Source organism: Cryptotermes secundus, unplaced genomic scaffold (genome assembly GCF_002891405.2).
Source record: "Cryptotermes secundus unplaced genomic scaffold, Csec_1.0 scaffold122, whole genome shotgun sequence".
Classification (NCBI taxonomy): domain Eukaryota; kingdom Metazoa; phylum Arthropoda; class Insecta; order Blattodea; family Kalotermitidae; genus Cryptotermes; species Cryptotermes secundus.
In genome coordinates this window covers 847,563-860,172 of record NW_019738954.1, presented here as the reverse complement: position 1 = coordinate 860,172, position 12,610 = coordinate 847,563, and the positions used below count along the sequence as shown (strand labels likewise).

Sequence of the window (12,610 nt, the reverse complement as noted above, 5' to 3'; positions counted from 1 at the left end):
CAAATGTTTTAAATATTTTAACATTAGCGTTTTAACTTAAAAACAGTTTTGGATGGAAAGTGAGAATTTGATAGTGTACTCAACTATCCTAGCAAGTGTTGTGCTTTTACACGTCAACATATTGTAGCAGCGTCCACACAACAAACATAACTGTGAACATCATAAACAACGACAGTGTTTTCATAATTGTAGTAAGTGCCTCTGATGATGGTTGTGTCAAACCGAAACATGTAAGGCAGAAGTGATAAAGAAGTGACCTACAAATTGTTACACTCGACGGACTTTCTATTAACTTTGTGATTGATAGTGTAACGGACCAAAAAATGAAACAATTCAAAACACTGTTTCATTATTGAGAGTGTATAGCTTCAGGTGGTAGAATGATTAATAAATTTAAGGGGATATGGACGGATGCAGTCATGACCTTAGGTCAGGTTAGTATTATCTTAGCATTTGCCTGGAGGGATTGAAGAAAACAATGAAAAGACTCAGTCATGATAGCTGGTGCCCTGTTTGAGATTCAAAACAAGCACCTCTCAGATAGAAATCTAGAGTATTACCTCTAGAGGGTGTCGCATTGACAGCGCAACCCATCCCCATGGCCTATGCTACAGAAGGCCGGATGGGCATTGTCTGGGCCTTTTTTGTATTTATTTGATTTTTTTCTATAATAATAAAAAAATCCGTTAATTTTGGTTTTCTAGACCGGAGCCGCTACTTTTCCATTCAAGTAGCTCCTCAGTTATCCTCAATTTTCGTCACTTAACGAAAGTTAAATATATAACAGCTATTTAATATATGCTTAAATGTAGTATTGCAACACAGGATTACATTCAAGAAGTAAAACAAGCCTGATTTTAACCTATTATCAACTCAGTGGAGATTTATTATTATTATCATCATCATCATTATCATCATCATCATCATCATCATCATCATCATCATCATCATAATTTCGTTTAGGAAACCGTGATTCAATGTTGAATATGCAAGCTCGAAAACGAACTCATAAGATCACTTCTGCTTAATTATCTCGAAAGTTATATGGCTTATGGGGAAAAAATTTATTCGACCTAAAATCTGCATTCCACTTTTTCCCCCTCCCCCGAAACTTTTTTCTCTCCGATGAATGCTTAGTGACACACACGGAGGGCCGCGCCATAGCTCAAGCGGTTAGTCGCTGGCTTCCCATCGCGGCGGCCCCGGGTTCGATCTCGGGTCTGGTCAAGTGGGATTTGTGGTGGACAAAGTGGCGCTGGGGCAGGTTTTCTTCGAGTACTTCGGTTTCCCCTGACAATCACCCTCACCTATCATCTGGGGCTGGTACATTAGGCCAGAAGTGGCCGCAGTACAAGAGACTTAGTCCCACCCCACTAGCAATAAAAGAGAAGACATACACGCACAAGCGCATGTAGGTCTTCCCGTAAAGTCGTCGTTAATTACGTCCGATCCAAATTAAAATTAAAATCTAAACGCCTTTCACGCTATCAAATTCGTAAAAATTTGCACAGGTCCTCGACTTGTTTCGTGCGTACTGATAGACGGACCGACTGAGCGAAATTAATTAATAGACATTCCATAGGTTTTGAAGCAGGAATTCAGGAAGTTCAGACTGAACGTGCATTTGGATGATGATCAATGCGTAAGGCGCTTTTTGGTGTTCATTTCAAGTATGAAGTGAATCAGGCATACATTACCCGTTTGTTAAACGTTCTCGGTTTAAAATATCGGTGAATATATTTATAGCCTGCAAAGCAGAATGTTTGGAAGTCATTACGGCGTCGCTCAGCTCCCCAGGCAGCGATAACTGATACTTATGTAAGAAAATAGCAAAATAACTGCTTCGTTTATTGTAGCGGAAGGCAAACTATTTTGATTCCACGAATAGCCGGACATAATTCTATTACATAATCGGAGCAAGAGTCTAGTCCCTATTGGGATTATATGCATATATTGGCTACACTGTTAATGGAATACTGTCGATGTATCGTAAGTATTTACTGCTTACAGATTAATATTTCCCGTCTGACACAGTCCTTTAAATGACACAAAAACAACGACAGGATGTGGCAGGCAATTGGCGATTTGTGTAATCTGATTACTGTTTTCACAGAAACTTTAGCATAGCTTCTAATTCTTATTTTAACGCCTGCAGAGAAATGACGAGAATGTTTTCTCGTACAGCTAGTAGCACATGCTCATTACGTCACGTCGGCGCATGCGCACAGTGCTCTAGATTCAAAATAGCAGACGACATTCTATTCATGTACTGTCTTCAATTTTAGACCGCGGGAGTTGTGTTTCGTCGCTCAAGTAGTTAACTTCGATTTCGATACAAGAAAAAAGTAAATTGCATAAGCTACTTTTGTATAATTAGTGTTTGAAAACTGTTCGAAGTATGGCGCAATTAATTAGCATTAAATTATCTCGATTCGACGCCTGTCCGTGGGGTTTTCGTCTGCAGGGAGGCAAGGATTTTGGTGCTCCATTGCTTATCCAGAAGGTAAGGCCTAGATTCAGCATATATATATTATAATTATACCAGCCTGTCTGAATCGTTATTTTTAACCCACTGCAATGTGTTACTGTGGATCAAATATTTTCCACCAGTCGCTGTTCTGCTGTCAATGTTACGTACGAAAGAAACTGCTGGCTTGTAAAATAGTTCGTAAGAAAATACTGTTAAAGACACTTGTAGATCGTGAAAGATATCTGATTGATCCAACTTAATGTTTTACATGAATGTGGACATACAGTTCTTTATCAGATCAGCGGGGGAAATTGTAAATACGTGATTTTCTAATAGCGTTTTCTGCTTAAAATGGAATTACAGGGCAGGTCAGCATTTTTTTACATGCATTCCAGTTTCATGTTCGTCTTCCACATGGACACGACATTGCTGAAGAGTACAGCAGGCACTCCCAAGTTTGTTTCTTTTCATCTTCTTCCCCCCCCCCCCACCGTAGCCCATTGAAGTAACCCATATATTTTCAACAGTTTTGTTTTATGTTTTATTTGTGATAGGAATATTCGTTCTGAGAAAAACTGTAGGAAACAAAATATACCACTTTTTTTTTTAATTTCCTTAATTATACGTTCTTTTTCACATTTCATTCTTGGGAACTGATCCATTGTTTCTATAAATGTAAAAATCCATTAATCCAGGTTCAGTTTCACATGGGTTTAGCTGTATTTTTCCCACCGAGAAAGCTCGTTATTGCAGTAGAGCTTGTGACTTGTATTCGGGAGATGCTCCGTTCGGATCTCGGCGGCCTCCCGCAGTCCGTCCAAGCAAATTCCGGCATAATATGTTCAAATTAGGCCAAGACCGTCACCTTCAAAAACTTTGCCGTTATTCGTATATACTAATCATCCACTTGGAACTATTGGAAGCGTCGTTAAGTAAATACTTAAGTAAATTAATTGTATTTTAACTGTTTATATGGTGTAGGCAGCTCATCGAAGGAAGCTGAGTTCTACCTCTTTCACTTATTTCATTCTGACAATAATAATAATAATAATAATAATAACATTAACAACAACAACAACAGTAAGTGATTGGTTAGTCATTAACAGCATGTAGTTACAAGTGGCGGATAATTACAGAACAGTGCATCTGTAATCTACGAATAACCTAATTCTGTCATTAGATTGCACGAATGTTGGTTTTATTTATAATTTCACCCATTGAAGCATGAGCCAGTGGCAGTGGCAGTGGCAGTGCCAGTGCCAGTGCCAGTGCCAGTATGCTACAGCTGACGGTCCCAGTCTGTCCTGTCATCGATCGCCAGATTTTTATTTACAAATCGGACCATTATACGTCCCGAACTTCTTCTAAATAATAATTAAAAATCCAATTTCTACCCGAGAGGAAATACAAAATTTGTGTTAGAAAGTTCAAGCGGTTAATGGACTTCAGGGAAACAATTGCTATTTATTCTGAAACCGACGTGAAACACTTAAATACACTGTGGGTAAAATTCAGAGTTTCTTTAATGCTAAAGCAGATTGTAGGTATAGCAACCACTGTTCTTTAAAGCTCTAACTTTCTGGAGGGTTTCTTTGAACTTTAACGACGTTTGTATGATAATAAATTAGTTAATTGCGGCGTATTAAATGATTTTAGTAGAATAATGTTGAAATGACTTGTTGGGGGAGGCGGAACTGGAGAAACGAGGGAGTCAGGGCTTTGTTCAGAATTAAATTGGTGATCGACTACAGACACATGTAAGAAATTTTATGGCATATTAATTCGTTCCAGGCTCCTATCAGTGGGCTGTAGATACTGATAATCAGGCTTGAGCGAGTGTGTAGGGCACAGATAAGAATAGGCGTGTTATGATGCAAGAATCGACGGTCATGTGATCATGAATTATTTTTATTAAATCTTGCGAAGTTTGTTCTGTGGTCTTCGGGATTATGACAGTATATGGTCTGGTGTGTATGGTCACCAGCGTTTCGAAGGAACCTGCTGCCCCCATTTTCGTGTATGTTATTGCGTGTGGTTTCGGTGTTGCATTTGTGCGAACTTGTATCATATTGTAAGAAATACACGTATATCTAATAAATTTTTAGACATCAGAAGATGTGTTAAATTCAGATATTTGGTAGCGATAAAAAGGAATGAAAATTACGTCAATGATGTCATTAACAGCATATCAAATTTGAGGGCATTCTCGTGACCTTTAATTTCAAAATCTTTTGGCTTCACGTCGCCTGTTTAAAAAGTGTAAAGATTAAAATACAAGGAACAAACATTTTACAGCTTATTTATGTATGGTTTACGTACCGACGCCCTCAATGTCACAGACAATATAGCGTCGAAATGTAGGATGATTAGCTTAATTAATTAATTTAAAAGGATATGGAAACAAGCGGTCGGGAACTTACGTCACTTTAGGTACTGTTTCGATGTTTGCCTGGAGGGATTGAAGAAAACCATGACAAACCTCTGTCAGAGTCGGTGTCCGGGTCGAGATTCGAACTGGACACCTCTCGAATACGAGTAAAAAACTTTACTGCTTGAGTTACTTTGTTTGGTTAGTCCTTTTTTTTTTTTTGTATAGAGAGTGATTATCCACACTGCAGGAAGACGGAGGCTCGGCATGTATGAGACATTTATTTATTCGTAAGACAGAGGAAGAATTAAAGGGAGGCTGGAGAAAATTGCATAGTCAGTAACTTCATATTCATTTTAAATCTTCACCAAATAGTATTAGGATTATTAGATCAAGGTAGGTAAGGTGGGGGTCAGAGATGTTGTGATATGTTGAGGTTCCCACATTTTCTAGACAATGGGCGGCAAGGTTGTCAGCCCTACGCGCCGGCCGTCCTTTACCCCCCAAGAATATTCCTGGTACTCATTTCTGTTAGAGGCTGAGTCGGCCCCAGGGCCATAGTGCGGCTGGAAGGATTATGTAAATTGAAAAACAATCCAGCGACCTCATCGGGACTTGAACCCGCAACCTTCCGGCCTGTAGCATAGTGCCTCAACCAACTACGCTGCCGCGTGCCCCGCATAACGTTTAAAAAAATGAGTGTGTGTAGGTTGCATGTACACAAGTGCAACATTGTGCAATAGTCCCCATTAAGCTTCTGTAATCCCCATCAAGTTTCTGGGATCGTCAAGTTCGTGTATTGACGGGAGTTTGTAAACATTCTCACGGCCACTTCGAAATCTTCCGCGTCATTTCTTACGTTTCATTCGTTGAACGATATATAAGTTGCGCAACATAAAAACATACAAGAGTATTAATGAAATCAGACGCTAAGAAAAGCCTCTAGTGTGCTGGTTGATTCACTATCTGTCTTTGGTTCTACAGACCTTGTGGACCTTGGCTGCTTTTTCAGTTTCTTAATCTACACACAGTCGGTAGGTCTCCTTCGACGGAGGATTAGTCTATCGCAAGACCGCTGCCTACACACCGAACGACACAGAGACTAAAAACAGACATCTATGCCTCGAGTGGGATTCGAACCCACGACCCCTATGTTCAAGCGCGGCCACTGTGATCGGCGGTTGGTTCACTATAGGTTCACATTGCCCATTGCACGCACAAGAGATGGCAGAAAAATTATCGAGGGGTCGACTGATTGACAGTGGACCAGATACCGTTTATTCTTTCATGACAGAGTAGCTACTGAGAGGAAATACAAACGTAAAAATAAATGATACCGTAATACTCATATTTAGGGTACGCGGTAACGTGGTTGGTTGAGGCACTGTGCTACAAGCCAGAAGGTCACGGATTTGATTCCCTATGATGTCATCAGATTTGTCAATTGACCTATTCCCTCAAGTCGCACTATGACCCTGGTGTCGACTGAGCCTCTAACAGAAATGAGTACCAGGAATCTTCCTGACGGGTAAAAGGCAGCCGGCACGTAAGGCTGAGAACCTCATCGCCATCTGCGAGCCGATTGTCTAGAAAATGTGGGAGCCTCGACGGCCTGTTACATGGATAGCTTTACCGTTGTATTATAGTTACATCCTATTTATCTAAGATCGGTTTGTAGTGCTGTATTATTTCGAATGTAAGGGTCACATTTCACACTTTTTTCCTCTTTGAAGGGGTAAGATGCGTTGTAAATTCTAGGAATGTGGACGTTTTTACTTTTTTCGTAAAGCCCACATTCAAAAACTGGATGCGTCTTAAATTCGAGGGCCTCTTATTTCAGAAATGATTTCCCAGTTATCTGTTTTATTTAGGTTTTCCGACAAAGATTGTACGTTTTTGTTATCTGTACCGTGTGTGCTGTGTTCTCCGCTCATTCCACTCTGCATGACCTGAACACTCAAATAATATCCCAAGAGTAAGCCTACAGTTTATTACATCCTGTAGGCTTTGAGGTTCTCGCAGCGGTGGTTATGAAGAGTTATTTTTGTCTGGGATGTAACGTTGAAAATCACCCGACGTTTCGGAAGAACATGGTGCCTTCATTTCCAGGATCGTAAAATAAGTAAAGCAAGAAACTAATGTGAATCTTTCCTTTGTCTGCTGCCTGCTTCATGTTGGTTTCTTGCCTGGCTTCTTATTCGATCCTGAAGATGGAGGAGATATATTCTCCCGAAACATGGGTTGACTTTCAACGCATTACACGGGTTTTATTTCCAAGAAGACACCTCTTTACGAATGTCCTCATTTACAGTATTTCTCTGATCCCCGGTTAATTTTGCAACTTACGTCCAGACGTTGTCCTCAGCGCCTCCCCCCCGTTTTGAAATATCGCCATGCTGTCAATCCGTGCTTATGAGAGACTCCGTTAAGATGGAGTTAAATTCCATCAGCACTTCCGTCGGTGTGCAGTATTATCTTCGTTGTTCTGCGTTCTAACACTTCCGGTTATTGACGTCATTGGCACTGCAGAGAACAATTTCATCACTGAGTACAGCACACAAGACGGTAAAACGAGCGTCACACAGGTGTGCATGTGTGTGTGTATGGGGGTTGTCAATATTTGCCTGAATAGTCACGTAGCTCTACTCTGAAACGAAAGTTTGCGTGAAGAGCAGTTGACGTGAAATGTTACTCTTGCCCCGAACAATTATCAGCAAGCAACAGGTGTTGATAAGATTCGTAAAAGAGACTTATCAGTTGTGCCCGCTGTTATATTGAAGGAGAACTCGATCCTAATGTGGACAGTGGAGTGGATTTTTATACTTAGTTCTGTTTTTTTTCTGTGGCGCTACAGCCCCAGTTTGGGCCTAGGCCTACCTCCATGAACTTCTCCGTTCACTTCGGTTTTTCTAGATCTTACACATACGGTAGGACTCCTTGGGCGGGTGATCAGCTCGTCGCAAGGCCTCTACCTGTAGACAAACACAGAAAAACGCACACAAACATCCATGCCTTGAGTGGGATTCGAACCCACGATCCCGGCTTCCGAGCGAGCGAAGACAGTGCATGCCTTAGACCTCTCGGCTACCGTGACCGGCACTTAGTTCTATTACCAGATGATTATACAACCAGTAATTGGTAACAGTTAAAGTGAAGTAAAAGTAAAGCTACCCCTTTAACAGGCCGTGAAGGCACATTGGGTTGTGAGACGTCGAGGCCCCCCACATTTTCTCTAGACAGTTGTCTCACAGATGGCGGTGAGGTTGTCAGCCCTACGCGCCGGCCTCCCTTTATCCCCAGGATGATTCCTGGTGCTCATTTCTGTCGAGGCTTTTGACTCCAGGGCCATAATGCGGCTGGAAGGATTACGTCAATTAAAAATCCAGTGACATCAGGATGCGAACCCGCGACCTTCCGGCTTGTAGCATAGTGCCTCAACCACCTACGCTATAGTATGCCAATTAAAGGGAAGTACTCTTAAAGTGGTTTGTACATCGAATAGTGAGTATTTTCGCAAATTGAAACTGGTGAAATAACAGTTAAAGGGACGCTTTCTTGCCAAATGGTTTGTACAACGATTATGAGTATTTTCATGAATTAAGATTGGTGGAAGAACAGTTAAAGGGAGGGCCAATCAATAGGCAGTTACAATGAAATCGCACAAATGCCTAGAGTACCAACAAAGTGGCAGTCTTCCTATGGCATATAGAAATAATTTATAATTAAAGATAAGTTAACAACTACATGGAGGCTCTTAGACTTTGTTGACCGGTTCACGGCTCTGAGCTTCACGGCGACAGATGCACCGCCGGCTGCGAGGCGCATACGAATTTTGCCGATGAATCAATATGTCTGTTGGCCGATAACATTCGAAATGAAGTAATTACAATTCACATATCACAGGAGGTGTTGAGAATCCCTCGTACTGGAGGAAGACGTTCTGAAGCTGTTCTGGAGGATATTTGCAATTTCCCAACGAATATGTTTTTATTTCTTATTCCGGTCTGGGGTTACTGTTGTAAACGTTTTCTTTGAAACAGCGTCAGAAGAGAAAATCTAAAGGATTAAGGTCGGGTCAACGTGCCTGCCAGATATTGCTACTGATAATTCTGGCCCCGAAGATATCTGAGAAAGCCTGCATAGATATACGTGCAGTGTGAGCAGTAGCTGAGTCTTGCTGAAACCAGCCATAGAGTGTTTCTTCTTCTGTTAGCTCTGGAACGAACTGCCCGAGAATGACCCGTACATACTTTTCACAATTAATTGTTTCAATAAGAAACACAGGTTGAGCAATTTTCTGGTACTTACAGCACACCAAACACCAACTTTCACTGAATGGAGCGGGAGTTCGTGGGTTAGATGTGGTCTGTGAACTCAATTAGGGATTATTTTGCGTATGTACGTATCCCTGCAAATGAAACCATTCTTCAGCAGAAAAGAATGTCACTCAGAGATCGACCTCGCCAACAACTGACTGTCGAAACCAACTGCAACTGTAATTGGATCGCGCGGCTGCAAGGCGTGGATTATAGATGTATTATAGGGTCTGAGCTTCAACAGTTGTGTTGCCGTTCTTGCACTGGAATTTGACACTCCATTCTCTTGAGCTAGACTTTTCAGTTATTTTCTGGATTACGTTCAAGTCTGGCTGCTATGTCCTCTAACTTTCCTCAGTAAGCACTCGGCCGTTATGTTTTTGTTTCTTGCCAATTAAGGGTCCCGTTGATCTAAGTTTATTCACCAAATTGTGAATTGTTCGCCCTCGGGGACCTTTTTGATCACGAAATTTACTTCGACGCCTTCTAGCATATCCGTATTTCACGCAGGTGTCATACAGAAATGCATCTTGCCCTGAAGTATACCGTACCATGCCGGAACAAACTGATTACTAATTGTAACTGAGAACAAACGCTTAATGGAGCTGATAACTGGCGCCCACTGCTGACAAATCATAAACAAATCCCCACGCATGAACTCCACTGCTTGCCGTAAAACATAATGCCGTCAAGCGGTCCACAAAGTTAGTAACTTCCCTTAATTTCAAGCGTTATCGTCTATTAGACATATTGATTCATCGGCAAAATTCGCATGCACCACGCAGCCGCCGGTGCACCGGTCGCCGTGAAGCGCAGAACAACCGGTCAACAAAGTTAATAGCATCCCTGTACAATTGAGGCATGTTGTGGAAAGCAGATTTTAAGGAAAATCCATCCAAAATGTTCGAAGATATAAATCATTGATATCTCCCCCCCCCCAAATACTTCAGTATTAAATCTTTTAAACCCGAAGTTCATTTACAATTTTAAATTTCAGTTTCTACCTCACAGAAAGCATAGCGTCCCTATTATGAAGATCAGTTGGTTAATGTTGTTCAAGACATAGTCGTTGTTTATCCCGTGAATATTACGGGACCCTTAAACGCGCCCCGTCCAGGAATGTGAATTATGAACCGAAGCATTATATTTAGTGAAACTGACAGCAGGTATCATTTTTTGTATGTTCTTTGGATAGTTACGAAAATTGAAATGCAGATTAAAGCTGGTCATCTTATGGGTTCACGTCATGTTCATCTGAATTATGACACCGTGCAATTTGGTAGGCCTATATGGTAACCACTTACAGATAAAGCCGTGTCGTCACCCCTGAATCCAATATGAATCGTTACCTTAGTGACAACCTGAGATCCAGTATCTTCGAGGATAGTTTTTATTAGAATTATAAATATGCTGTATATTTTTTGAAGCTTAATTTTTCCTACTATTGAAATAGTTATGTGAATACATTTGAGAGAACCAAAATAAAGTCTACATAATTAGATATTCTTGATAAAACAGAATTTTGTGTAGGGCTGTTTTTAAATCGGCCAGAATTCTGCAAAGGAAATATAATGAAATATTTTTAAAATTTGCAGTTCTCACCAATGAATATAAACCGACATAAATGCAATTAAACTAATCGACAGAGTGAATATATTTAGCACTGTAGACTTTCATACTACGACCTATACTCTCCAAAATTTGAGATCCTGCATCAAGGACTGTTCCCAAAAAGTAATAATTTGATTTAAAATATTTTACTTATTTTCGAAAAGAATTTTGAAAATATTAAGGTGTTTATTAATGCCGTTTTTATTGCGTACTCAGGCTGGAAATTCGGACCCTTCTCCCATCAGGTTGGGTCTGCCCAAGGTGCGTCACGTCGCTTCTAGCCTTTTCTGTCTTTGAAAAATTTCGCCCTCTTAGTTTCATTTGTTTAGGAAACGTCTGTGACACTTCTGAAGTTTTTTTTTTGTTTGCGGGTGGAGAGGTAGCGAGGAAGAAAGACAATTTTTTTTTACATAAGTGAGTACCAGGAATTTTCCGGGGGGTAAAAGGCGGCCCGCGTGTAAGGCTGACAACCTCATCGCCAACTTTGAGCCGATTGTCTAGAAAATGTGGGAGCCTCGACGTCTGGCAACGCTGTGGGCCCCACGGCCTGTTAGGGGGATAGCTTTACCCTTTTACCTACACAGTCTCTATCGGTTGTACACAAATTCGATAAATATCTTTGTGAAACTTGTCATTCCTGAACATTTCGAACTCTGTGATACACCTCTTTTACCCACGCCATGATAGACTAGGAAGGGGGGGGGGAAAATGAAAATTATGATTTTGATAGCGAGAAACAGTTCGTATCATGACGGGGTCCCGTTGTAGTCTGAGTTTGTAAATCACGTCGATACATCGTGACTCGAAGTCGAAGTATTATATCGTATGGTAAGCAAAGAGGCCTCCGTTGTGTTCCAATGCTACAAATCTAAGTCAAATGTATGTACCCGGAGTGTGCCAAAATTTCAGTTTCAAGACTGTATGGAGTAGAAAAATACAAGAAATTGAAATTGTTCAATGAAAAATAAATCACCCTTTTTAACGAACGAAGTCCATTGGTCAGAGCCCGTCTTTCAGAGCTAAAATCGCTCAGCAAGCCAAATTCCCCGCGGTATAGTTTTGGAAAGTTCATTACCGCTTTAACAAGAGCCCTCCAAGTCCGAAGCCCCGTGTTAACATTTTGTGAAACGCTGTTATTATTACAGTGAAAGGTTTCAACCTCCGAGTTGGAGACCCCATATCAGCTGTCCGAGACGGTACATTCGATATATTCTAAGACACACTTCATACCCGAAGGCTGTCTCTTATGTCTACAACCTGAGGGCTCTTGTCAGTGACGTCTCATGAAGAAGTGCCAGAACTGCTACTTCATTAATGTGGTGTTCCTATTGTCTGAATACAATACAGTAGTGCCTACCATACATAGTCTATCATACACTCAGAACTGAGCAAGTGGGATACGTAGGCCTATTCTGCCAGAAGTGTGAACACGATCAAATGTATATCGAAGGTCATATTACTCATACAAGTAGAAGTACTTATCGTCCCGATAACATAGCTAATACGCATACTCTTAGCCACGAAGTGTCTAGTTTTGTGCTACGATTTCTTCTACCGAATACGTAAAACGCCTTCCAAAGAGTTATTTTTTGCATTTTTAGCGATCAAACATCACGCCTGAGCGTTTAACACTCCTGCTTAGTGTTTTTGAGGTACCGGCTTTGAATCTTAGCCCTGAGATTGCATCTCATAACTGAAGTTTCCTTGGTTTTCCTCGTCCACTTCAGGAAATATGGAGATAATGACTTAAATAAGCCATAATGTCTCCTTTAAATCCATTCCAATCCATTTTCAGAAATCATTCTACAATTAATTGCCGTATAACTTAGTTATAAAAGCGTTTTA

General features: G+C 40.9%; 1 protein-coding gene across 8 annotated transcripts in view; it reads left to right on the top strand.

Annotated features, from left to right (window-relative positions):
* The first annotated feature begins 2,269 nt into the window (after positions 1-2,269).
* The window catches only part of LOC111871362 (PDZ and LIM domain protein Zasp), a 162,408-nt gene continuing 152,067 nt past the window's right edge, over positions 2,270-12,610 (top strand). For 5 of the 8 annotated variants that reach the window (XM_023864429.1, XM_023864425.1, XM_023864426.1 and 2 more), the window contains exon 1: positions 2,270-2,503. In XM_023864429.1, coding sequence (XP_023720197.1) covers positions 2,399-2,503 — 105 coding nt within the window. In that variant the 5' untranslated portion in view covers positions 2,270-2,398. The remainder of the gene's footprint in view (positions 2,504-12,610) is intronic. The other 3 variants (XM_023864430.2, XM_023864428.2, XM_023864424.2) reach the window with 1 other exon arrangement.